The sequence below is a fragment of the Bufo gargarizans genome, chromosome 4, assembly GCF_014858855.1.
Source record: "Bufo gargarizans isolate SCDJY-AF-19 chromosome 4, ASM1485885v1, whole genome shotgun sequence".
NCBI classification, from domain to species: Eukaryota; Metazoa; Chordata; class Amphibia; order Anura; family Bufonidae; genus Bufo; species Bufo gargarizans.
In genome coordinates this window covers 264112054-264139467 of record NC_058083.1, presented here as the reverse complement: position 1 = coordinate 264139467, position 27414 = coordinate 264112054, and the positions used below count along the sequence as shown (strand labels likewise).

The following is a 27414-nucleotide window of genomic DNA, read 5'->3' as shown; positions in this document are numbered from 1 at the left end:
CCCCTTTCTGTCTTTTTAAATTTCTGTTGTTTCTGAGCTCAACAGCCAAGTGGGCTATCTTATTAGTAATTGATAACCTTCCTTGTATAAGAGCTAGGGCTCATGCTCCTTGCCCGTTCATTTTTTTTTTTGAGGCCCGTATGCAGAAACATTCACTTGGGGGCCACAAAAAAAAAAAAAAAAAAAAAAAAAAAAAAAAAAGGAAATGACTGTGTGCATTCTGTGTATTTCCATTACACACACAAAAAAAAAATAAAAAAAAAAATAAATAATAATAATAATAATTAGAACATGTCCTATGACTTTCAGCATTACGGACAAGTATAGGACTGTTTTTTGTTTTTTTTAGGAGCTGGCCATTCCACAAAATTGTGAATGCGTGTTTTGTGGACCGCAAAACATCCAACGGTCGTGTGCATGAGCCCTTAGTTTTCAGTTACTGATAAACGCATTTGAGCTCAGAAAAAGCTTTACAGAATGATTTCCCATAAATATCAATCTGCTCCGTTTATCCTGCTCTATAACAGGCTGCCTGCAGATTACACTGCATATTGTGATGACAGATTCTCTTGAATAGTTACCATTCATTTTAACTGAACATATTAGTACCAGTTTTGCTCAATAAATATTTTAGGATGTAGCCAGCACTTAATTACAAATTAGAAATATGAATTGTAAATGAACATTTCACAATAAAATACTATCATTCAAGTTCTAGGTATATTTCTCAAATGAGAGGGAAATCAAACCACAAATGAGACGTGAGATATTGAATTTATTAGGCGCCACTATAGCTGCAATTATTTTGTAAACCTTGTGGCCAATTTTCTTCATTTGCACCGCTGAAGCTTGGACATTTTAATCTATCCTATTTAAATCTATATCCAGAAAAAAACATATTAGCAAAGAATTATAAAGGGGTTGAACATTACAGAAATAAGAAACCGTAGGTTGAAGAACATGCAGACTTCTGTACAACATGATGCACTACTGTATACAAAGGAACCAATTAGGAATGTGCTACTTGTAACTTAGGATGGATCCAGATTGCAGTATGCGACAGGATGGAATCGGCTGTACAGGAAATACGCATTTATTTGAAAACGCATCCATGCTTTCCTCGTTTCTTCAGCCTGTGACAAAAAAATAAAAATAAAATAAATAAACACTAATCCTTAATCTGAGACCACTAGACACATCATCAAATATATGCTAACTCCTAGGCCAGAGGAACTGGTTTGGCGTTATAACAATATGCTCTGTAAAGAGATGTGGGAGGCGCACTTTAGGCTGGGTTTAGATACTGATAGGTCAGTGATGGCGAACCTTTTACAGACCGAGTGCCCAAACTGTAACCCAAAACCCACATATTTATCACAAAGTGCCAACACAGCAATTTAACATGAATACTACAGTCCAGTATAGTATTATATCTTCCATGTACTTTATCATTTAGCTATAATAGCCCGCCTACATTCAATGCGCTGCCTGTGCTGTTCATAGTGCGCCCTGCGCTGATGAATGGCAGGAAAAGTCTAAGGCATACTGGTACATCATAGACCAGGCATGGCCAACCTGCGGCTCTCCAGCTGTTGTAAAACTACAACTCCCACCATGCCCTGCTGTAGGCTAATAGCTGTAGGCAGTCTGGGCATGCTGGGAGTTGTAGTTTTGCAACAGCTGGAGAGCCTTAGGTTGGCCATCCCCATTATAGACCATTTCCAGGGCGTGGGTGCCCACAGCGAGGGCTCCAAGTGCCGCCTCTGGCACCCGTGCCATAGGTTCGCCATCACTGTGATAGGTCATCAGCTGTTTAAGGGTACTTTCACACTTGCGTTGTGAGGATCCGGCAGGCAGTTCCGTCACTGGAACTGCCTGCCAGACCCGGAAAGCCGCATGCAAGCGGATATCATTTGTAGACGGATCCGGGTGACAAATGCAGTGAAATTCCAGATTCGTCTCTCCGGTGTCATCCGGAAAAACGGATCCAGTATTTATTTTTTTCCGCATTTTTAAAGGTTGTCACGTGCATTCCGGCAAGTGTCCCGTAAAGGGACTGAAGACATCCTGATGCATACTAAACGGAATGCTTTCCATTCAGAATGCATTAGGATTTTTTCCGGTATTGAGCCCCTGTGAGGGAACTCAATACCGGAAAAGAATAACACTAGTGTTAAAGTAGCCTAAACCGATTGTTGATATTGGATCTTTAAATAAAGAAAGTGAATAAAAAATAATAATAAAAATATTATATATATATATATATATATATATATATATATATATATATATATATATATATATATAAAAGAAGAAGTAGCTTAAGAAGGCAGCAAGCGTCCCTGTTAGCCCTGAGGCCTTCTCTCTGCTTTTCACAGCCCGAATGACGACAAGTTCATCAAGTGAATGGGGCCCGAGTACAATGCCAAGCACAGCCTATATATACAATCAACGGCCAGTGCCTTCTCAAACAGATGATCAGTGGGGGGAGGAAAGGTCATCATATAAAAAAAAAATAAAAAAATTTTTTTTTATATATATATTAATAATAAATAATAATAATAAGGTATACATCATGTATATGTTTTTGTACTGGATTCTGCAGGTCACAAAAGAGTGGTGTGCTACACTTTTGTACCCTTTTCTCCCCAACGTATACTTTAAACGGATGGCAAAAACATGATGTGAACCCACCCTACAAAAAAAAAAGAAAAAAAAAAAAAGTGATGTGAACCCAGCCTTTAAGTGTCACTGTACTCTGGCACACTTTAAAGCACAATAATCATTAACGATACAACTAGAAAGACATTCATTAACCTCTTCACGACCTCCTATGGGCAGTCGTTTATCTCTGAATGGACGTTTTAGAACGTCCAGTCAGAGACGGCACCTGCACGCTAATCGTGCAGCTGCAGAGCGGGTTGCCCGCCGTCAGTGAAAGCAGGCCACCCTATAGAGAAGGCAGGGACAGTTCCCAGGTGTCCCTGCCTTCTAGATCGCTGTACAGACCAGGAAGCGCTATGTGCTTCCTGTCCCGGCCCAGAGGTCATGTGACTGCCGGGGCCAGGAGAGTGCAGGAGCTGTCTGGTCTTCCACAGGCCTCGATCAGCACTGCACTGAGGCTGTGCAGCCTCTCTGGGGGGTGTATTTCCCCTGTAACTGGGGCTACTATGTCAGCCCCAGTTACAGGAGAAATAAAAAAATAAAATAAAAAAGATTAATGTCCCCCCAGAGGTCTTAATGAGCACCTACATAAGAAAATCACTCAAAATAAAAAAAGTATAGCTCTAAGAACATTGAGACATTAGAACATCATTTTTTTTGTTTAAAAGTTTGGTTAAAGAGAAATAAATAAAAAGTATACATATTAGGTATTGCCGCGTCTAACAACCAGCTATATAAAAATATCACATGACCTAACCCCTCAGGTGAACACTAAAAATAAAAAAATAAAAACTGTGCCAGAATTAACAATTCTTTGGTCACCTTGCCCCATAAAGTATAATAAATGATCAAAAAATCTTATGTACCCAAAAATGGTACCAATAAAAAATGTCAACTCAAACAACTGCAAAAAACGAGCACCTGCACAAGATGATCGGCAAAAAAAATAAAATAAAATATGGCGCTCAGAAAATGGAGACACTAACATAAAGTATGAGAATGTACCCCTTAGCTACGCCACTCTGAGCGACAGGGCCATTGCGTGAACGGTATCCTCTCGCTTCTCTTATATAGCCCTGTATAGCTAGTGAAGGTCCGAGGAGAACTCCCCTTGTTAGTTATAGCACTTGTGTATCCCGCTGAGCCTACACTTCCATACAGCTATAGCATTGATTTTTGTAACGAACTTAAATGTGCAGTTGGCTGTATCTACTATTGCGCTGAGATGTCTCTGTCTTTGTACTACTTCACTATGGCCTGCGAGCCGAAACCTTGGTATCCCTGTTACCTGTTGTTATATTTGAAAAATTTTAATAAAATTATTTAAAAAAAAAAAAGAAGAAAATGGAGACACAAAAACTAAATAAATAAAAAAAGTTTTATTATGTAAAACAAACAAAGTAGACATATTTGATATCATTGTGTTCGTAACAACTTGTCCTATGAAAATAGCACATGATCTACCCTGTCAGATGAATGTGTAAAATAAATAAAACAGTGCCAAAGCAGACATTTTTTTGAGTTAACTTGCCTCACAAAAAAACGTAATATAGAGCAATTATAAATCATATGTACTCCAAAATAGTACCAATAAAACTGGCACCTTACCCCCTAGTTTCCAAGATGGGGTCACTTTTGGGGAGTTTCTACTGGAAGGGTGCATCAGGGGGGCTTCAAATGGGACATGGCATCTAAAAACCAGTTCAGCAAAATCTGCCTTCCAAAAACCATATGGCGCTCCTTTTCTTCTGCGCCCTGATGTGTGCCCTTAGATCAGTTTACGACCAAATGTGGGGTGTTTATGTAAACTGCAAAATCGGGGTAATAAATATGACGTTTTGTTTGGCTGTTAACCATTTGAAAATGGATTAAAAAAAATGGAAAATCTGCCAAATAAGTGAAAATGTGAAATTTCATCTCCATTTTCCTTTAATTCTTGTGTAACACCGAAAGGGTTAACAAAGTTAGTAAAATCAGTTTTGAGTAACTTGAGGGGTGTAATTTCTACAATGGGGTCATTTATGGGGAGTTTCCACTATGTAAGCCTCACAAAGTGACTTCAGAACTGAACCTTAAAAAGTGGGTTTTGGAATTGCTTCTAAGCCTTCTAACGTCCTAAAAAAATAAAATGACATTTACAAAATGATGCCAACATAAAGTAGACATATGGGAAATGTTAAGTAATAAATCACTATCTGTTTTTGAAAACTGAGAAATAGAAATTTAGAAAATTGTTAATTTTTCCAAATTTTTTGTAAATTTGGGATTTTTTCAAAAATAAAGGTGAAATATATTGACTCAAATTTATGACTATCATGAAGTACAATGTGTCATGAGAAAACAATCTCTGAATGGCTTAGAAAAGTAAAAGCATTCCAAAGTTATTGCTGTATTTTTAGCCCCATAAGACGTGCTCCCCCCCCCCCCTGCGTCTTATGGGGCGAATGCTTCCATTTTACATCTGCGATGTATGAGCAGGGAGAGAGGAGGGGCTGGAGTCCGGAACTAGGGGCAGGGCCCGGTACAGTCACTGTACTCTTACACCGGGCCCCGCCGCTCACCGCAGTATTTATAAACATGAATTCTTATCCTGTTTTTAAGTTTAACTAATGCTGCTCTCTCCCCTGTATCCGTACAGCACTTACGAACAAGCTTCCATAGCAGGCAGAGCGGACGGCAGCAGTAACGTCACTCACTGAGGTAGAGTGCCTGCTCTTCTCACTTTATGAATGAAGCAGGTGGATCAGGCGCGCAACGTCAGTGAGTGACGTTACTGCTGCCGTCCGCTCTGCCTGCTATGGAAGCTTGTTCATAAGTGCTATACTGATACAGGGGAGAGCGCAGCATTAGTTAAACGTATTAACAGGATAAAGATTAAGGTTTACAAATACAGCGGTGAGCAGAGGGCCGGTGTATTGGGGGACACTGTTATAAGGGGAATCTGACAGCGCGTCATCCACAGGTCCCCCCACATGACAGCGCGTCATACACAGGTCCCCCCACATGACAGCGCGTCATCCACAGGTCCCCCCACATGACAGCGCGTCATCCACAGGCCACCATTAATTCAAAACCTACCAAAAAGCACACCTTTTGGTTAAAATTATTTTTTTTCTCATTTTCCTCCTCAAAAACCTAGGTGCGTCTTATAGGCTGGTGCATCTTATAGGGAGAAAAATACGGTACTACATAAAGTGACATGTCAGATTTGCAAAATTAGGCCTGGTCTGGAAGTGGTTAACCATAATAATTTTGCATACACTTCTAAAAGCAGGTGTAACAGATTTTTTTATTGGTTACTACTGTACTATTTTACATGTACGCAATACACAAACAATATTTCTTTGGAGGGTATACTGGAGGAATGGCTGCATACCACAGAGCTACCCACAGAATATTTACACTCTAAATTTTGGATTAACAGAGCCAGGAGTCACGTCTCCACAGAATTCCTTCTCCCATTACTGATGTATAGGGATAGGGCATAACTTCTAGGTCATATACATCTCACAATCAATCAATGTAAGATATATGAAGAAAATTAGATGTGCATTTAAATATCTCCAGAACCATATACGTGACAACTCTGAATCCTACTTTGGAAGAAACACCTGGCACCAGATTTAGTAGTATTAGGACTTACTGCTGCATTACAGCGAATACAAATATCAAATGATTGTTGCAGTTGTGCCCTTAAAGGGGTCGTCCAGGATCAATTTTTTTTTTTTACAAAACAGTTTACTCACTATTAATAGCTGTTTCAAGGTCCCCCCTAGATGTTTTTATCGACATCAGCAGTGCTCCGACAATCCCCATTGACTGTGTACATCTATGTTTATGTGTGCAGTAACCTCCTGCTGTACTGCCTTCTGGGTCCCAGCGCAGAGCAGGATTACGTGGTTTCTGATCTCTGTCTGCTCCTCTGCGCAGCCACCCCCGATTCATATGCCGCCTCTTGCCGCACATTATACACACACACACACACACACACACTAAAAAGGAAAAACATTAAAAAAACAAACCATTGCTGCTGTTTATTTTGGCTTTATCCGTAAGAATGAAGAAACTGTATTACTTTCCTTGGCTTCAAAAAAGGCATTATAATCCTGTTACAAAAAAGAAAAGAATAACCGTGAAAAAAATTAGCAAATGCTGAAGACACTACTCAAAAATAATAGAGATTGATATTGACAGTGTATAAAACGGAGCATAATGGTCTATTGATAAAATAAAGCCCCACTTTTGCATGAAATTTTACTCTCTAAGGCCTCTTGCACTTAGTCGTGTGTCCCCCATGGCTGCAATTGTGGCCCGCATACAGGACACCGGCCGTGTGCATTCCGCATCACAGATGCGGACCCATTCACTTGAATGGGTCCGCAAATCCAGAGATGCGGAACAGAAGGATTACAGAGTGCTTTCGTGGGGTTCAGTTCCGCAGAAAGATAGAACTTGTCCTATCTTTTTGCGGGACGGAATGTTCGCGGACCCCATTCAAGTGAATGAGGTCGTCATCCGCATGCGGCATCCCCACGGTTGGTCTTACGGTTGGTGCCCGTGCACTGCGGAGCGCGATTTGCGGTCCGCAGCACGGGCACAGCCAGCACACGTTCGTGTGCAAGAGGCCCAAGTCCTCTCTCTGACAACAGGTGCTGAACGTGCCCATAAAATCTTAACTCAATCAATTACAGAATTGACATCACGTATCATTCTCAGTAACAGTATCGATGCTTGACCTATAGCCACTTTAGGTCAGTCTGAGTCAAAATCATCATCGTAAAATCCTCCCTGCACCGTGACAATGGTCCTCCTCCCGCTCTGTGTATTCAAAACTGCAGTGGTCATGTGCAGGGATACGGCACAAGACCACTGATGGCAGTGACTGGCTGCAGCGGCTACAGGCCATATACTTGCATGTTACCACTGCCTTTAATACAAAAACAGAGGAGGACTGGAGCTAAGGCACAGAGAACAGCGAGAGATAGGCGTAGATAGATTTTTTTTCCAAGCATATCGTGTCATCAGTTTCTTTCGCGTCCCTCCAATGTAGAGCGAGTGTCAGCGAGTTTAGGTGTATGAGGCGAGTATTTATTTAACCAGCAAAATTGGTGCCACTATGGGAGGGGGGGGTGTCTTAATTTATACTGGGGCATTATGGGGAGCCATTTGATACTAGGGGAACACTATTAGGGGGTTATTTTGGGGACACTATGGAGGTGTGAGGGTATCGCAAGGGTTGGGGTGAAAAACAGATGCAAAATGGCCATTAGGAGTGTACAAACAGCCAGAAAAATGGATGAACACATGGATGCAGAATGGCCATGAAAAACTGATAGCGAGTCAGTTTTTAATGGCCGTTATTTTGCCAATGTATGTAGCCAAAAACTGTATTTAACTTGCAGAAAATAAAATGCTGCAAAGAAACAGGAATGTACACCAACCACATGAGAGGAGCGACACATTTTTCACCCACTGTGGCCTCTTATCTTTCCAATACACACAGGGTAGAAAATGTATCAAATATTTTTGTTCAAGGTTCCTCTCTGTAGATAAACTACAAAATAATTTTTTCATGTTGCTCATGGAGTGGATTAAATAAAGCTATATTTATTATATGGGTTGTGGAGAACAAAGCGATAACATTGATGTGTGCATTTTTTTTTATGTACTTTATTTAATTTTTCAACAATATGTTCCAAACTAAACCATCAAAAAGGGTACCATAATCCATTTTTACAAAATAAAAAACTTTATGGAAAAATTGTTTTATTCATTTTATTTTTTAATAAAAAATAATATTGGTTTAAAAAGTTTAAGTCCACTAGGAAACATGGGTTTATAATGCACTTGTATACCAGTGCATTATAGCCTCACACTGAAAGTGACAGACTATCTATAACGCTGGGTTCAGACCTGAGCGTTCTGAAACGAGCGCTCTGTATGCGCGATTGTACGGGCGTTTACAATCGCGCATACAGAGACTGGCGTTCACACATTGTCGCGCGTTCCCGAATTTCTATGTGTGGGAACGCGCGACAAACGCCCAAAAAAAAGCTCAAGCACTTGTTTGAGCGTCGGGCGTTTTACAGCGCGATCGTACGCGCTGTAAAACGCCCAGGTGAGAACCATTCCCATAGGGAATCATTGGTTCTTGCCTGTTGTGCGTTTTACAGCGCGTAGGAACGCGCTGTAAAACGCTCAGGTGTGAACCCAGCGTTAGGCTATGTTTGTGGAACAGTCTACTAGGCAAAAAGGCAGGCCTGGGAGTCTTTGTTAGGCCACTGGCTCCAACGGCAATGCATCGGCACCCTGTGATTGCTCAGTGTAACTGCCTAGATGCTGCGGTCGCTAATGACTGCGGCTTCAAGGGGGTTGAACGGCTGGGATCAGATTTTAGCCATTGCCGGCATCACGCGGTGTTCGTGAGTGCTGTATTAGCGCAGCCTGTGAGGGGTCTCTTCCACCTACACCAATATTATTGGCGTAGGTGGCGGTGACTGAAAAGACTAACAGCCTGCTCTGATACAGGTTAAAAAATATGTGAATGTTCGATTTTTCCAAAAACAATATTGCCTGGTACTAAAAGAGCAAAAGCCCAGCCCAGATACAGATTCACTGTTTGTTTCTATGGGATAAATAAATAATCATTTGTAGGGTTTAAACATGGATGTGCTGCTGACAAACGATTATTTTATATGTTTCCCGTAGAAACAACAGATAACATAACAAGCATTTTGCTATTTTGTCAGGCGCTTTTGAAAATGGTAATTATCAGGAACACGCATTTGTAGAAACATTCATCCCTGAGTTTGCCCCAATAATCTGCACATATAAACGGGCCCTTAGTTTTCACTCTCTACATTTTAAAAAGGATTAGCAAATTTATTCCATTCAATATTTGCTCAAAACAACTCTTTCCAAATCCGTAATTAGTTATGCTCTTGAACTTTTCTACTTTCAGGAAGTTACTGGCCATACACATTAGGCTACTTTCACACTGGCGTTTCTGGGTCCGCTTGTGAGATTCGTTTCAGGGCTCTCACAAGTGGCCCAAAACGGATGAGTAAGTCAATGGGGGACGGATCAGTTTTTCACTGACACAATATGGTGCAACTGAAAACGGATCCGTCCCCCATTGACTTTCAATGTAAGTCGAGACGGACCCGTTTTGACTTCAAATTTTTTTTTTCTTCTTTTTATGAATAATGCAAACGGATCCGTTATGAACGGATACAAGAGTTTGCATTATAGGTGCGGATCCGTCTGTGCAGATACCAAACGGATCTGCACCTAACGCAGGTGTGAAAGTAGCCTTAGAAAAAAAAAACTCAAACCCGAGATCCAGAGTTGGTGTTCCCTGGGACGGATATAAATTTACTGGGGTATATGTGAGAAAATCTAAAAAATATCTGCGGAACTAATCATTTATTGTGGTTTTGTGTATGAAAGTACACTAGCTCACAATCCAGGGAGAACTTTTCATCTGTCTGTTCAAAACCAAGCATCACTGAAATAATTCATTTTTTTTTTTTTATAGAGTGCCAATATCTGTAAAACAAAAAAATAAAAGAAGACTCACCCCACAATACGTTTCATCGTTAAATATCTGCGGGGGTAGAGGATTGCCATGCTCCGGCCACTTATCCTTAGGAATGTTTTTGTACATCCATTGCTTCTGCTCCTCTGACATGGTGATATCCACTATTTCACAATCGATATTATGGCATTCCAGGTACTGTATTAGTTCCTGCTGCTGCTTTTTCATCTGTTAGATTAAGATGGAATAAGATTAGGCAAGGTATGCTGGATCCAATGGCTGCAGAGAGCTTCATCATATAAACAAGGCCAGGAAAAAAGGAAAACACATTTCAGGAGCGGAGAGGCGGTGAAGACAGCAGCAGTCCGTGTAGAGCGCATCTCCCCAGAAGACGGAGAGCGTTGCTAATGCACACAATGGGCCACTTTACAGCTAGTTTTCTAATAGAATTTCGTTAAAGTAAATTAGAAAAATGGTCATTACAAAAGTGGCCCTGTACTTTCATTACATCTTTGATATGCTATAGGGACATACCAAAAATTCTGATTGCTGAGGTTCTGAGCACTGAGACCCCCACAATTTCTCAGGAAGCGAGGACTATGGGCCAGTCTCTCTCCCATCTCGTAAAGTGAGGAGAAAGAACGCACTAACCGCAAACGTCTATCTCCATGTTCTAGAGATCAGTTGGGGTCTCCACGCCGAGACCCCACCGATCTAAATATTTGATATATGTCCCATCAAAAGTTTAATGAAAAAACAGGGCCACTTTAAATCTGCTCTACTCATAGAGGAGATAAAAATGTGATATATGTTTACACTAGAGCGGAAATGATTACTCGATTTAGGCTACTTTCACACTAGCGTTCGGGCGGATCCGTTCTGAACGGATCCGCCCATAATAATGCAGACGGAGGCTCCGTTCAGAACGGATCCGTCTGCATTATATTAGCTAAAAAAAGCTAAGTGTGAAAATAGCCTGGGACGGATCCGTCCAGACTTTCAATGTAAAGTCAATGGGGGACGGATCCGCTTGAAGATTGAGCCACATTGTGGCATCTTCAAACGGATCCGTCCCCATTGACTTACATTGTAAGTCTGGACGGATCCGCACGCCTCCGCACGGCCAGGCGGACACCCGAACGCTGCAAGCAGCGTTCAGCTGTCCGCCTGTCCGTGCGGAGGCGAGCGGAGCGGAGGCTGAACGCCGCCAGACTGATGCAGTCTGAGCGGATCCGCCTCCATTCAGACTGCATCAGGGCTGGACGGCTGCGTTCGGGTCCGCTCGTGAGCTCCTTCAAACGGAGCTCACGAACGGAAACCCGAACGCTAGTGTGAAAGCAGCCTAAATCAGCACCAAAAAATCCTCAATGCTAATTTTTTGCATTGAGTATTTGTTTGTGTCATGTGACCATGGAGCACGAGTGAAGTGCTAGCTATTACTCACGCTCCGTGGTCACTTGCCGGCCTGCCCCGCACTGGATCCTGACGTACGCACATCATAACACAGTGCACGTAAGCACACATTATGACCTGACGCTGTGTGACGGCAGGTCCCAGTGCAGCACGTGAAGAAGAAGATAGAAGATCTCTGAAGGGTCTGCACCTACAGGAGAGGCGAGTTTCACTGGCGCTGGGGACTTATGGCTGGGAGGGGAAGCTACTGGCGCTGGGGACTTATGGCAAGGGAGGGTGCTGATGGCTACAATGGTAACCACTAAGCCATTATCTAGGGACATTCTATCCTTCAAACTAACCAAGGCTGGAGCCTAGGATATTAAAACAGGTGTATTTTAGACTACCTCAAACACTCGTTAGACCAGAGATGGCTAAAACTACTGGCTCTGGAGGTCTTGCCCAGCTAGGCTAAGCCTAGTTATTGACCACAGCTGTATCCTAAGGTAGGACTGTGACTGTGACGAGGGGACATCCTCTGCGCCTGGAGGAAAGAAGGTTTGTACACAAACATAGACGAGGATTCTTTACGGTAAGAGCAGTGAGAATATGGAACTCTCTGCCTGAGGAGGTAGTGATGGTGAGTACAATAAAGGAATTCAAGAGGGGCCTGGACGTATTTCTGGAGCTTAATAATATTACAGGCTATAGCTACTAGAGAGGGGTCTTCCTCTGGATCAACTTGCGGGATAACAGGCCGAACTGGATGGACAAATGTCTTTTTTCGGCCTTATGTACTATGTTACTAAAAACAACTAACACTAAGGGAACCCAGTAGGAGGTAAAATGCAACATTAAATCACATTTTAACCACTTCAGCCCCGCTAGGTGAAACCCCCTTCATGACCAGAGCACTTTTTACACTTCGGCACTACACTCCTTTCACCGTTTATCGCTCGGTCATGCAACTTACCACCCAAATGAATTTTACCTCCTTTTCTTCTCACTAATGGAGCTTTCATTTGGTGGTATTTTATTGCTGCTGACATTTTTACTTTTTTTGTTATTAATCAAAATGTAACGATTTTTTTGCAAAAAAATGACATTTTTCACTTTCAGCTGTAAAATTTTGCAAAAAAAACGACATCCATATATACATTTTTCGCCAAATTTATTGTTCTACATGTCTTTGATAAAAAAAAAAAAATGTTTGGGCAAAAAAAAAATGGTTTGGGTAAAAGTTATAGCATTTACAAACTATGGTACAAAAATGTGAATTTCCGCTTTTTGAAACAGCTCTGACTTTCTGAGCACCTGTCATGATTCCTGAGGTTCTACAATGCCCAAACAGTAGAAACCCCCCACAAATGACCCCATTTCGGAAAGTAGACACCCTAAGGTATTCGCTGATGGGCATAGTGAGTTCATAGAACTTTTTATTTTTTGTCACAAGTTAGCGGAAAATGATGATTTTTTTTATTTTTATTTTTTCTTACAAAGTCTCATATTCCACTAACTTGCGACAAAAAATAAAAAATTCTAAAAACTTGCCATGCCCCTCACGGAATACCTTGGGGTGTCTTCTTTCCAAAATGGGGTCACTTGTGGGGTAGTTATACTGCCCTGGCAATTTAGGGGCCCAAATGTGTGAGAAGAACTTTGCAATCAAAATGTGTAAAAAATGACCGGTGAAATCCAAAAAGGTGCACTTTGGAATATGTGCCCCTTTGCCCACCTTGGCAGCAAAAAAGTGTGACACATCTGGTATGGCCGTACTCAGGAGAAGTTGGGGAATGTGTTTTGGGGTGTCATTTTACATATACCCATGCTGGGTGAGAAAAACATCTTGGTCAAATGCCAACTTTGTATAAAAAAAAAATGGGAAAAGTTGTCTTTTGCCAAGATATTTCTCTCACCCAGCATGGGTATATGTAAAATGACACCCCAAAACACATTCCCCCAACTTCTCCTGAGTACGGCGATACCAGATGTGTCACACTTTTTTGCTGCCAAGGTGGGCAAAGGGGCACATATTCCAAAGTGCACCTTTCAGATTTTGCAGGCCATTTTTTACACATTTTGATTGCAAGGTACTTCTCACACATTTGGGCCCCTAAATTGCCAGGGCAGTATAACTACGCCACAAGTGACCCCATTTTGGAAAGAAGACACCCCAAGGTATTCCGTGAGGGGCATGGCGAGTTCCTAGAATTTTTTATCTTTTGTCAAAAGTTAGCGGAAAATGATGATTTTTTTTTTCCTCTTTTTTCCTTACAAAGTCTCATATTCCACTAACTTGCGACAAAAAATAAAAAATTCTAGGAACTCGCCATGCCCCTCACGGAATACCTTGGGGTGTCTTCTTTCCAAAATGGGGTCACTTGTGGCGTAGTTATACTGCCCTGGCAATTTAGGGGCCCAAATGTGTGAGAAGTACTTTGCAATCAAAATCTGTAAAAAAATGACCGGTGAAATCCGAAAGGTGCACTTTGGAATATGTGCCCCTTTGCCCACCTTGGCATCAAAAAAGTGTCACACATCTGGTATCGCCGTACTCAGGAGAAGTTGGGGAATGTGTTTTGGGGTGTCATTTTACATATACCCATGCTGGGTGAGAGAAATATCTTGGCAAAAGACAACTTTTCCCATTTTTTTATACAAAGTTGGCATTTGACCAAGATATTTTTCTCACCCAGCATGGGTATATGTAAAATGACACCCCAAAACACATTGCCCAACTTCTCCTGAGTACGGCGATACCAGATGTGTCACACTTTTTTGCTGCCAAGGTGGGCAAAGGGGCACATATTCCAAAGTGCACCTTTCGGATTTTGCAGGGCATTTTTTACACATTTTGATTGCAAAGTTCTTCTCACACATTTGGGCCCCTAAATTGCCAGGGCAGTATAACTACCCCACAAGTGACCCCATTTTGGAAAGAAGACACCCCAAGGTATTCCATGAGGGGCATGGCGAGTTCCTAGAATTTTTTATTTTTTGTCGCAAGTTACATATACCCATGCTGGGTGAGAGAAATATCTTGGCAAAAGACAACTTTTCCCATTTTTTTATACAAAGTTGGCATTTGACCAAGATATTTTTCTCACCCAGCATGGGTATATGTAAAATGACACCCCAAAACACATTCCCCAACTTCTCCTGAGTACGGCGATACCACATGTGTGACACTTTTTTGCAGCCTAGATGCGCAAAGGGGCCCAAATTCCTTTTAGGAGGGCATTTTTAGACATTTGGATCCCAGACTTCTTCTCACACTTTCGGGCCCCTAAAAAGCCAGGGCAGTATAAATACCCCACATGTGACCCCACTTTGGAAAGAAGACACCCCAAGGTATTCAATGAGGGGCATGGCGAGTTCCTAGAATATATTTTTTTTTTGCATAAGTTAGCGGATATTGATTTTTTTTTGTTTTTTTCTCACAAAGTCTCACTTTCCGCTAACTTAGGACAAAAATTTCAATCTTTCATGGACTCAATATGCCCCTCACGGAATACCTTGGGGTGTCTTCTTTCCGAAATGGGGTCACATGTGGGGTATTTATACTGCCCTGGCTTTTTAGGGGCCCTAAAGCGTGAGAAGAAGTCTGGAATATAAATGTCTAAAAATGTTTACGCATTTGGATTCCGTGAGGGGTATGGTGCGTCCATGTGAGATTTTATTTTTTGACACAAGTTAGTGGAATATGAGACTTAGTAAGAAAAAACAAAAACAAACAAAAAATTTCCGCTAACTTGTGCCAAAAAAAAATGTCTGAATGGAGCCTTACCAGGGGGGGGGGGTCACCCATATAGACTCCCTGATCACCCCCCTGTCACTGATCACCCCCCCTGTAAGGCTCCATTCAGACATCCGCATGATTTTTTACGGATCCATGGATACATGGATCGGATCCACAAAACGCATGCGGACGTCTGAATGGAGCCTTACAGGGGGGTTATCAATGACAGGGGGGTGATCAGGGAGTGTATATGGGTGATCACCCGCCTGTCATTGATCACCCCCCGTAAGGCTCCATTCAGACGTCCGCATGCGTTTTGTGGATCCGATCCATGGATCCGTAAAAATCATGCGGACGTCTGAATGGAGCCTTACAGGGGAGTGATCAATGACAGGGGGGTGATCAATGACAGGGGGTGATCAGGGAGTGTATATGGGTGATCACCCGCCTGTCATTGATCACCCCCCTGTAAGGCTCCATTCAGACGTCCGTATGCTTTTTGCGGATCCGATCCATGTATCCGTGGATCCGTAAAAATCATACGGACGTCTGAACGGAGCCTGACAGGGGGGTGATCAATGACAGGCGGGTGATCACCCATATACACTCCCTGATCAATATACACTCATATACACTCCCTGATATACACTCCCTGATCAATGACAGGGCGGTGATCAATGACAGGGGGGTGATCAGGGAGTTTATATGGGGTGATCATGGGTGATCAGGGGTTTATAAGGGGTTAATAAGTGACGGGGGGGGGGGGTGTAGTGTAGTGTAGTGTAGTGTGGTGTTTGGTGCGACTGTACTGACCTACCTGAGTCCTCTGGTGGTCGATCCTAACAAAAGGGACCACCAGAGGACCAGGTAGGAGGTATATTAGACGCTGTTATGAAAACAGCGTCTAATATACCTGTTAGGGGTTAAAAAATTCGGATCTCCAGCCTGCCAGCGAGCGATCGCCGCTGGCAGGCTGGAGATCCACTCGCTTACCTTCCGTTCCTGTGTGCGCGCGTTCACAGGAAATCTCGCGTCTCGCGAGATGACGCATATATGCGTGACTGTGCGCAGGGCTGCCACCTCCGGAACGCGAATCTGCGTTAGGCGGTCCGGAGGTGGTTAAAGACAGTGGCCCAGATTTATTAATGTCTCTGCACCAAAAATCTGTCTAAAAAAAGTGGCACAAAAAATGCTGAAGATTGGTGCTTCTAGGGTTTCTATACTTTTCCCCTACATGAAACAAGGGTGGCAGGGCCTTTTACAGAGTAGGTGGAGCCTTACAGGGCCTAAGGTGCACCATTTTAGTACAATTTTGGCATAAAATTCTGTCTCAAACTAAGCCAAACAATAGTTAGTATAGAGTCAGAGAAAAGTGTCTCCCTCTGCCCGAGCCCCTGTGATAAATCTGGTGCAGGTCTAGACAGCCGGTCTAAGCTTACACCAGCTCTAGGGTTAGTAAATCTGGGCCACAGAGCGAGATTTATCATAACTGGTGAATAGGAAAAGTGAAGCAGTCAACCACAGCAACCAATCAGAATACCAGGCTCATTTCAAATGTAAGGCTACTTTCACACTTGTAACAGAGTGATCCGGCAAGCAGTTCCGTCTCCAAACGCATGCTTTCATCTGCATGCAAACTGAAAGCATTTGTAGACGGATCCGTCTCTCCGCATGTCATCCGGAGAAACGGGTCCGTTATATATATTTTTTCACATTTTTACAGATTAGCATTGCGGTATTTTTAATGTCAGATCCGGCAGTAATACATTTCTATGTAAATTAATGCCGGAAAACTGATCTGGAATTTTGGACGGAGATAATACCGCAGCATGCTGCGGTATTTTCTCCGTCCAAAACGCAGTGCAGTGACTGAACTGAAGACATCCTGAACGGGTTTCTCTCCATTCAGAATGCATGGGGATGAAACTGATCAGTTCTTTTCCGGTATTGAGCCCCTAGGACGGAACTTTGTGCCGGAAAAGAAAAACGCTAGTGTGAAAGTACCCTAAGCTGCAATCTGAATGGTTGCTCTGAGCCAGTTTTGAGAATTCTCCCCTAATGACTAGGTATCTGCTTTGATGTGTGCCATGTTAAAATAGTCTACAGAAAAGTCATGGAGAGACGTCCAAGATGATGGTGGTGGGTTCAATTTCTGGAATATGTTAGAAAATTATACACTGCATGAATGCACTTTTAAAATATACTTGTTCTGAGTAATAATAAAACAAACAGTACCAGCGGAGATACTGTCAAGAGTAAGTAGTCAATGGAATAATATCTTATCTTGCAGGACACAATGTCTTTGTTTCTATGGTTGCTAGGACAAAGAGAGGTATGTATTGATCGGCATATTTCACAAGCATACTTCAGCAAAGGTTACACATTTTCTGCCTTCTCACCATATCCACACAGGAATCATGTCCAGAATTGTGGCTAAGGGTACTAGCACACTAGTTTTGTCCTAATGCATTCTGAATGGAAAGCAATCCGTTCAGTATGACTGGACAAAATCCCTGAACAATACTGCACTTGCCGGATCCGGCAATTTCTAAAGAGATGTATTAATGCTGGATCCGGTACCAAGTGTTCTGGAAATTGCCGGATCCAGTTTTCTGGTCTGCGCAGGAGCAATTTTCGCGCCTTTGATCTTTAGAAAAATACCGGATCAGTTATTCCAGATGATACCAGATTATCAGTTAGCATGTGTTTTGCCTGCCGGATTCTAACAACGTTAGTGTGAAAGCAGCCTAAGGCTAGGTTCACATCTACAGAGAAGGTCCAGGCAGGAGCCTCAATCAGTTTCCAGCAAAAAATAAATAAATTACTAAATACCACTGCATGCTGCAGTATTTTGTCTGTCAAAAAAGGCCATAACATAATACTGGAATCCTAGTGCGATCGCTTTAAATAAAAATGAGGTTGGGGGCAAAAATAAATGTCAGTACTCACCTTACCGATCCCTCGATTGCTGCTCCGGTCCCGGCAGTCCAATCAGTTTCCGGCAAGTGAAGCGGAGAAGAGGAAGTGGAAAGGAATGGGGACAGGAGCAGTGGTGAAGCAGAAGAGTCCAGGGATTGGTAACACAAGTACTCACCACTTGTCATTTCTGCTCTCTTATTATTTAAAATGATTTCACTAGAATAACTTTTTAAGCAACCAGAAAAAAAAAAAGAAAGTCGCAATGAGGGAAAATTAATATACAATAAATGCCTCGGAGACTACTCAAACAAACCAATGGCTGATCTTAGGGAGACCAGCTACAGAAAACACAGTGGAGCCTCATTTAAGAGTCTCAACTCAGCAATCCAAAACTCCCTGGGAAACAGTGATATGCAAGATAACGGTGGAGCCCCAGTTATGGGCCTTCAACACAGTGAAAGCCAGATATCCCTCAAAGGAAGGAAAACCGAGCAAAGGGGTGTCCCCATTACAGAGATCACCAAATCCACCATATTAAGTGGCCCCTATGTCAAGATCCCGCTCTTTTACAAGCTTTAAGGATGTGATGGGGAAGACCTAAGCCAGTTATCAATCCACAGACAGCTGTTTCGGGGTGTTGCCCCTCATCAGTGTGGAGTAGGATTCTGGCTAACCGAGAGCAATGCCTCGGAGACTACTCAAACAAAACAATGGCTGATCTTAGGGAGACCAGCTACAGAAAACACGGTGGAGCCTAATTTAAGAGTCTCAACACAGCAATCCAAAGCTCCCTTGGAAACAGTGATATGCAAAATAACGGTGGAGCCCCAGTTATGGGTCTTCAACACAGTGAAAGCCGGATATCCCTCAAAGGAAGGAAAACCGAGCAAAGGGTGACATGACTCGCTCAGTTATTAGCGAGCAGCAGCTCTTGTATGCAGTCTCCATTACCACAGTCTGTTCTGCGAGTCCTCGCTGTACTTCATGTCTCCTCATAAACTCCATTCCTTGAAAGATTTAGTTTAAGATCTTATCAGCTGTATTCAGGATCATAATCCCTAACAAGCTGAGCAGAGAGGAGGACAAGGTGTTGTGAAGTAACTTGCCCTGCTGTGTGATTAGGACAGGTTTTGGGTGTACTAATAGGACAGCGGCCATTTTATTTCCTCTGATGATTGCTCTCTAGACAAAACAAGCCATTATAACCAAAGAAAGATATCTGGGAATATATTTATAATAAAGTAATATTTAAAGTATTTTAATTTTATTTTAGGAAAACCCCTTTAAGGCTGGTTTAAAAGGTCCCACATTGACTTATAGGATAGCTGCCTTACATGTGGTGGCATTGGAGGCAGAGCTTGTTAGGAGCTCATTTGCATCTCTTCTATACAGTATATATTCAGTCAAATGTAAAGAAATTGACTCAAAGTGACAATCCCTTGTCTATATCTCTATTATGGCATATGAATGTCATGGGGGAGGGGTCCTGAGCACGGTATACCTGTTACAAGGGGATGCGCAAGTTTTCAAAAAATAAAATAAAAATCAGCTAATTAGAGTTATTGGGGGGGGGGGGGGGGGGGGTCAAGTATATGCTAAAAATGAGGGAAACAGAGTGCACTGCTTTGGCTAAACACCCAAAAACTCAAAAAGTACACATGTAGCAAGCTCTTAAAGAAAATAGTGAAATGCAAGGAAGGTGTTAAAACAACAAAAAAAACATTGTAGGAGGAGATGTATCCTAGACCGGCATTGTACGCCAGGCTATAATGTCCCCTGCGCAGCCAGAATAAGTGCCTAATTTAGGCTGAGGCACAGGCCTTGTCACATATTAGGCTACTTTCACACCTGCGTTTAGGTGCGGATCCGTCCGGTATCTGCACAGACGGATCCGCACCTATAATGCAAACGCTCAGGCTGGGTTCACAACTGAGTGTTTTACAGCGCGTTCCTACGCGCTGTAAAAAGCTCAACAGGCAAGAACCAATGATTCCCTATGGGAATGGTTCTCACCTGAGCGTTTTACAGCGCGTACGATCGCGCTGTAAAACGCCCGACGCCCCAAGAAGTACATGAGCTTCTTTGGGGCATCTTGTCACGCGTTCCCGTCCATAGACTTCAGCGGGAACGCGCGACAATGGGCGTTTGCTTGTCTCTGTATGCGCGATTGCAAACGCCCGTACAATCGCGCATACAGAGCGCTCCATCGCGAACTCTCAGGTCTGAACCTGGCGTTAGATCCGTTCAGAACGGATCCGTTTGTATTACCATGAACAAAAAAATTTTTTGGGGGTTCATGATAATGCAAACGGATCCGTTTTGACTTTACATTGAAAGTCAATGGGGGACGGATCCGTTTGAAAATTGAGCCATACTGTGTCAACTTCAAACGGATCCGTCCCCATTGACTTACATTGTAAGTCTGGACGGATCCGTTTGCCTCCGCACGGCCAGGCGGACACCCGAACGCTGCAAGCAGCGTTCAGGTGTCCGCCTGCTGAGCGGAGCACAAACGCTGCCAGACTGATGCATTCTGAGCGGATCCGCATCCACTCAGAATGCATTGGGGCTGTACGGATGCATTCGGGGCGGCTTGTGAGAGCCTTCAAACGGAGCTCACAAGCGGAGCCCCGAACGCTAGTGTGAAAGTAGCCTTAGGCACATCTTCCGGCAGGCCGAGTGCCTAACCAGAATTCTTCAAGCTGCCAAAGATTTCTGTCTTCATTTATGCCAGAAAACTGGTGTAAAGAAAGGGTGATGTGCCGGGATGGTGCCACCCGCTCCATGCTGCCTTTTCAGAAAAAAAGGTGAGGGAAGCGTAGAAACACCACCTGGCTGCGACCAAATTTTGGCACAGTGGCATTCTAAATGTTGCAAACACATGGTCTGCATCTTTTTCACATCAGAAAAGTGGCATATGGGGGGGGGGGGGGGGGGGAGGGAATGATAAATTCCAATAATCTCCAGTTCAAACCTCCTCTGCTCCAGCGCCGTCACTTTAGTCATGGTGCAGCCAATCCCTGGCCTCAGCGGTATACAGTAACATCAGTGCTGCAGCCACTCAAACAAAGCCCACCCGGGAGGACTGGAGTAGAGGTGCAAGAGTGAGGGGGCTTAAAACTGGTGATAGAACTTCTTTTATTATTTTAACACTTTCCCTGCTTAAAACCTGCAAAAAAGATGTCATCGGAAGCAAAGTATGGTAGCTGCTTGTGATCGGGTACAACTGTAAGACGAAGTTGAACAGCCGGCCAAGGGTTGCCTTGCTTTAAGTGGGTTTCCTTTACACAATCAGCTCAGATTTATTGCATACACTGCTTGTGATAAATAGTGCAATGTTTGGGTGATGATAACCCTTTGGGACATATTAGGCATCCGGTAGCAAAAGACAACCATGTCCTAGGAGCGACCTGTGTGGCTGTAATAGATGGTGCAACCAAAGCCGCCTGATGAAGGGTTATCACATGAAACGATGTACAATTTATCAAGCCGAGTATGCGATGGATTGGATAAAGTCAAATAAAAAAATAAATAAAAAAAAAAAAACTTGAAGACGACCCTTGGTGTGCTGCTATTCTTCTTTTAGGACCCCACGCTTTATCCATTCATTTCTATGGAGCCATGCAGGCATATTTTGTGCAGATCTGTGTGGCTGCTCCACAAATTATAGAGCATGCCCTATTCTTGTCAATATTGGTGGACAAGAATAGTCCTTTCTATTAAGGGGATTGACAAAAATGCGGAGGGCACACAGAAGCGGTCCGGATTTTGCAGATCTGTCATTTGTGTGCATGAGGCCCTATGACTGATGACTGCATAGCGGAGTGGTCACTACCCCTGGATCGTGCACCTTACTATACAAACCATGTGATAAGGCACAGTGTGGAAATAGTTACAACAATCCGAAAAACACAATTAATGCAGGACTATGAAAAAAATTCGGAATGGTAAGCAAAACAGACGTCACTGCACACGAATGAAAACTCGGCCGTTTCTGGCCACTTCCTTATGTCTTGGACATGAATGATAAGCAATCATACACTCCCACGTAAGCCACAGCTACAGAAAACAGATGCCATCACCCACTGTTATTGGCAAAACATTGCACAGAAAACAGTGTATAAAAAGGGTTGTCCCATGATAAATAGAACAAAAAACTAAAATTAGACATCATATAGAAGATGACAATCTCTAGAACCAGACCTGTACCTCACATGGATCCAGAGATCTCCACATTCATGGCTTAAACTGCCATGCTAGATTTATTTTAAGCTGGCAGCTCAGCGGGATTGGGGGCATGTCCTTTCTGCTGCAGCTGAATCCCTATTATAGGTCCATTTTCAGTGGGCATGTGCAGCTGGTGGTAGTTCTGAGGCCAATTCTTGAAATAGCAGAGTGCAACCCCATTCCCGTGGATAGGGGGATAACTTCTTATGACCAGAATACCCCATTAAGGTATAATGGAAAGATTGGTGCCTCTTCTGTGTTATGGACCCACTCCTGGTTTTGGGTTACAAATACTGACCGTGTGAATAAGGCCTTACAGAGAGAATGCAGGCCGGGAAAGGTGAACTACAATTACAATATGCAGTACTGAATTCTGAAAATCAACATTATCATGACAGATGCAGGAAAATTTATTTTTCGACCAGGCATGCTCAACCTATGGCCCTCCAGCTGTGGTAAACCGACAACTCCCACAATGCCCTGCTGTAGGCTGTTCGGGCATGCTGGGAGTTGTAGCTGGAGGGCCGCAGGTTGAGCATGCCCGTCTTAGATGTTTCCAGTCCCTTAAAAAGGACCTGTCACCACTCCTGACACGTTTTATTAGCTTCATGCATTCCCCATGTAATAACAATTCTGGAACATCTATTCTTATGGCTCTGTGTTGTGCCATTGCTTTATTATTTCTATTAGAAGTTATGAATAATTTCTAGCAGTCTGCAGTAAGGGTACAGAGGGGAGGTAACAAGTTTGGGGGGGGGGGGGGTGTACCTGTACAGTCTGACAATGGCAGATGATTGGATAGAGTGAGTCTGTGCAGGTACACCCCCCCCCCCCCCCCCCACAGGTTACCACCCTCTGTACCCTTACTGCAGACTGCTAGCAGTTCATTTACAACGTCTAGTAGAAATAATAAAGCAATGGCACAACACAGAGCCATAAGAATCGATGCTCCAGAATTGTTAGTACATGGGGAATGCATGAAGCTAATAAAACAGGATTGCCAAGAGTGATGACAGGAGGACGTTGGTTTCTCTAACCTCAATATGGGTTGTTGCTGCTACGTTGATGAAAGGGTGTGCAGAGTCCAGCAATTTCTGCATCACCTGTCACTGACGGGGATTGACGCTGAAGCCAGTCTCTGTAGGCATGCTGGAGGTAGACGCACATGCAGACATCTTCAATTGTCCTCCATCTCACTACGTTTTACCAAACACTGGCTGCAGAAGGGTCCAGATGACCTTCAGAGAGTGCTTATTAATGTGATGGTGCGTGCTTCTATCAGAACTTTCCATAAACTCAGAACCATGAGACTAATCTTCTAAATCAGCACATCCAGATCTGTCTGAAGAGGCTCCAAAGCTCCTGGGAGTGCCAGGGACATTATCTACTCCCTCCGGACCTCTGGTCACAAACAGAGATGAGCGCATTTCATATTTTTTATTTTGTTTACTGGTAAAAGTAGAATTGCGTTATGGATTCCGTTATCACAGTCCATAGCGCTATTCTATTCCTTTAGAGGCATTCTGTTATTCATTCCGTCATAATAGAAGTCTATGGCCTGCAAAACGGATCCGATTCCGTTATACAACAATCTTTCTTTTCAGACAAGAACGGTCTGTCATCGGTCGGCTAAAATGATAGCTCGTTGTCACATTCGCTTTGGTTCAAATTGTCCATTTTGATCAACTTTAGGCCTCTTTCACATGAACGTGTGCGCTCTATGGACGTATTGCAGACTGCATTTGCAGATCCGCGATACACTGGCGTCGTTCCGTGTGCATTCCGCATCATGGATGTGGACCCATTCACTTCAATGGGTCCGCAAATCCGGAGATGCGGAACGGAAGCACTACGGAGGCTTGTGTGGCGTTTTGTCCCTTAGTTCTGTAAGAAGATAGAACATGTCCTATCTTTTTGCGGAACGGCCGGATTGCGGACCCTTTAAAGTAAATGCTGTGGCTACCCCACGGCGGGTGTTCATGCATTGCGGACCACAGCACAGCCACAGTGTGTATGCAGGGTAACCAATTTTTCTTTTTTCTGGACAACTTAACCCAAAATCACAGAAGCCAACATTATTTTTATTTATTTTTTACAGGCAATTTGGAAATGATAAAGATAAGTAATCCACGTCTATAGCTCAATATACTGATAAGAACTTATTACCAGCATTTACAATTATGCTAATTATCACTAAAATAATCTAGTAATAAGTAAAACCTGCCTCAAAAAAATAAAAAAAATCACGGGCGCATGGAAAAAGTTGCCTATTTTTACAGACTCTCCAGAAATTTCTGGACGGTTGGAAGCCCTGTGTATGGTCACCCTTAGAGGAGCGTGCCTTTAGCTTCCCTGCACCTGTTAGTACAGGGCATCATGTCTCTTCTATGGCTGGTAAGCTAATATTGGTGAATACTATCGGATCTGTCCCTGGAGCAGCGATACAGCCTTGTGACCAGGAAGCCCTGTGTATGGTCACCCTTAGAGGAGCGTGCCTTTAGCTTCCCTGCACCTGTTAGTACAGGGCATCATGTCTCTTCTATGGCTGGTAAGCTAATATTGGTGAATACTATCGGATCTGTCCCTGGAGCAGCGATACAGCCTTGTGACCAGGAAGCCCTGTGTATGGTCACCCTTAGAGGAGCGTGCCTTTAGCTTCCCTGCACCTGTTCGTACAGGGCATTATGTCTCTTCTATGGCTGGTAAGCTAATATTGGTGAATACTATCGGATCTGTCCCTGGAGCAGCGATACAGCCTTGTGACCAGGAAGCCCTGTGTATGGTCACCCTTAGAGGAGCGTGCCTTTAGCTTCCCTGCACCTGTTAGTACAGGGCATCATGTCTCTTCTATGGCTGGTAAGCTAATATTGGTGAATAATATCGGATCTGTCCCTGGAGCAGCGATACAGCCTTGTGACCAGGAAGCCCTGTGTATGGTCACCCTTAGAGGAGCGTGCCTTTAGCTTCCCTGCACCTGTTAGTACAGGGCATCATGTCTCTTCTATGGCTGGTAAGCTAATATTGGTGAATACTATCGGATCTGTCCCTGGAGCAGCGATACAGCCTTGTGACCAGGAAGCCCTGTGTATGGTCACCCTTAGAGGAGCGTGCCTTTAGCTTCCCTGCACCTGTTAGTACAGGGCATCATGTCTCTTCTATGGCTGGTAAGCTAATATTGGTGAATACTATCGGCTCTGTCCCTGGAGCAGCGATACAGCCTTGTGACCAGGAAGCCCTGTGTATGGTCACCCTTAGAGGAGCGTGCCTTTAGCTTCCCTGCACCTGTTAGTACAGGGCATCATGTCTCTTCTATGGCTGGTAAGCTAATATTGGTGAATACTATCGGATCTGTCCCTGGAGCAGCGATACAGCCTTGTGACCAGGAAGCCCTGTGTATGGTCACCTTTAGAGGAGCGTGCCTTTAGCTTCCCTGCACCTGTTAGTACAGGGCATCATGTCTCTTCTATGGCTGGTAAGCTAATATTGGTGAATACTATCGGATCTGTCCCTGGAGCAGCGATACAGCCTTGTGACCAGGAAGCCCTGTGTATGGTCACCCTTAGAGGAGCGTGCCTTTAGCTTCCCTGCACCTGTTAGTACAGGGCATCATGTCTCTTCTATGGCTGGTAAGCTAATATTGGTGAATACTATCGGATCTGTCCCTGGAGCAGCGATACAGCCTTGTGACCAGGAAGCCCTGTGTATGGTCACCCTTAGAGGAGCGTGCCTTTAGCTTCCCTGCACCTGTTAGTACAGGGCATCATGTCTCTTCTATGGCTGGTAAGCTAATATTGGTGAATACTATCGGATCTGTCCCTGGAGCAGCGATACAGCCTTGTGACCAGGAAGCCCTGTGTATGGTCACCCTTAGAGGAGCGTGCCTTTAGCTTCCCTGCACCTGTTAGTACAGGGCATCATGTCTCTTCTATGGCTGGTAAGCTAATATTGGTGAATACTATCGGATCTGTCCCTGGAGCAGCGATACAGCCTTGTGACCAGGAAGCCCTGTGTATGGTCACCTTTAGAGGAGCGTGCCTTTAGCTTCCCTGCACCTGTTAGTACAGGGCATCATGTCTCTTCTATGGCTGGTAAGCTAATATTGGTGAATACTATCGGATCTGTCCCTGGAGCAGCGATACAGCCTTGTGACCAGGAACACCCTGCCATAAATATTTGCATCTAGGCTCGGTGATACCGCACACTGTATGGAGCTAGGGAAATAGGCAAACAAGGAGCGGCTCATCTCCTCTATGGGCATACGCCTCACATATAAATGTGTATTCCCATACTGATACTCAGACAATATAAGACCTGGGACGAAGCACGCCTGGCAACCTGTAGGAGAAGACAACCTGTAGGCCAGGTCTAACCTGATTATATACACACTCACTTTTTGGGATGGGGGTGTAAACATAGATATAAAGGACTAAACTTCAGCTGCCCTTTTTGTAAATAATGTTACTTTCCATCTACACAGTCATAGTGTAATTAGTGACCAACTCCTAATAGGGGCCATAGAAGAAGGGATTCCAGTAAGCCCTACAGGCTGGATGCAGCCCCCAGAAGAGATCAGGCAGAGCTCTAGGACCATCTGTCCTCATACGCAGACTTCGGGAGAAAACTAGTGGGGCTGCACTAAGCGCAGGGGAACTCCGGAGCCGTCACTCACCGTGGTGGAGCAGGAGGAGGACGCCGTGTACACTCGGGTCACCATCTCCGCAGCAGATGATACCTCCAGATTACACCCGGGTGCGTGTCCCTAATGGACCGGCCGCCACTCCGCTCAGCTACCTCCCACTGAACCGCCCAGAACGGGGGGAGGGGCCGGCCAAAGGGCGCAGGGCTAGGAATATGGGCGCACATTGCCCTCGAAGCCAGGACTGTCTCAATTGTGGAACCTCACGGTCCCGAAAACGAGCGCCTGGCCGTGCGACAG

The 27414-nt window shown here is 43.8% G+C and overlaps 1 protein-coding gene across 1 annotated transcript; it reads right to left on the bottom strand.

Annotated features, from left to right (window-relative positions):
• Window positions 1–758: 758 nt before the first annotated feature.
• On the bottom strand, window positions 759–27414 carry SH3BGRL2 (SH3 domain binding glutamate rich protein like 2). The gene is made up of 4 exons (XM_044290796.1): window positions 27148–27414; window positions 10244–10429; window positions 6687–6770; window positions 759–1133 (listed from the first exon to the last, which is right to left on the bottom strand). The coding sequence occupies exons 1-3, from the start codon at window positions 27190–27192 to the stop codon at window positions 6699–6701; spliced, it is 303 nt and encodes a 100-aa protein (XP_044146731.1). The 5' UTR covers window positions 27193–27414; the 3' UTR covers window positions 759–1133; window positions 6687–6698.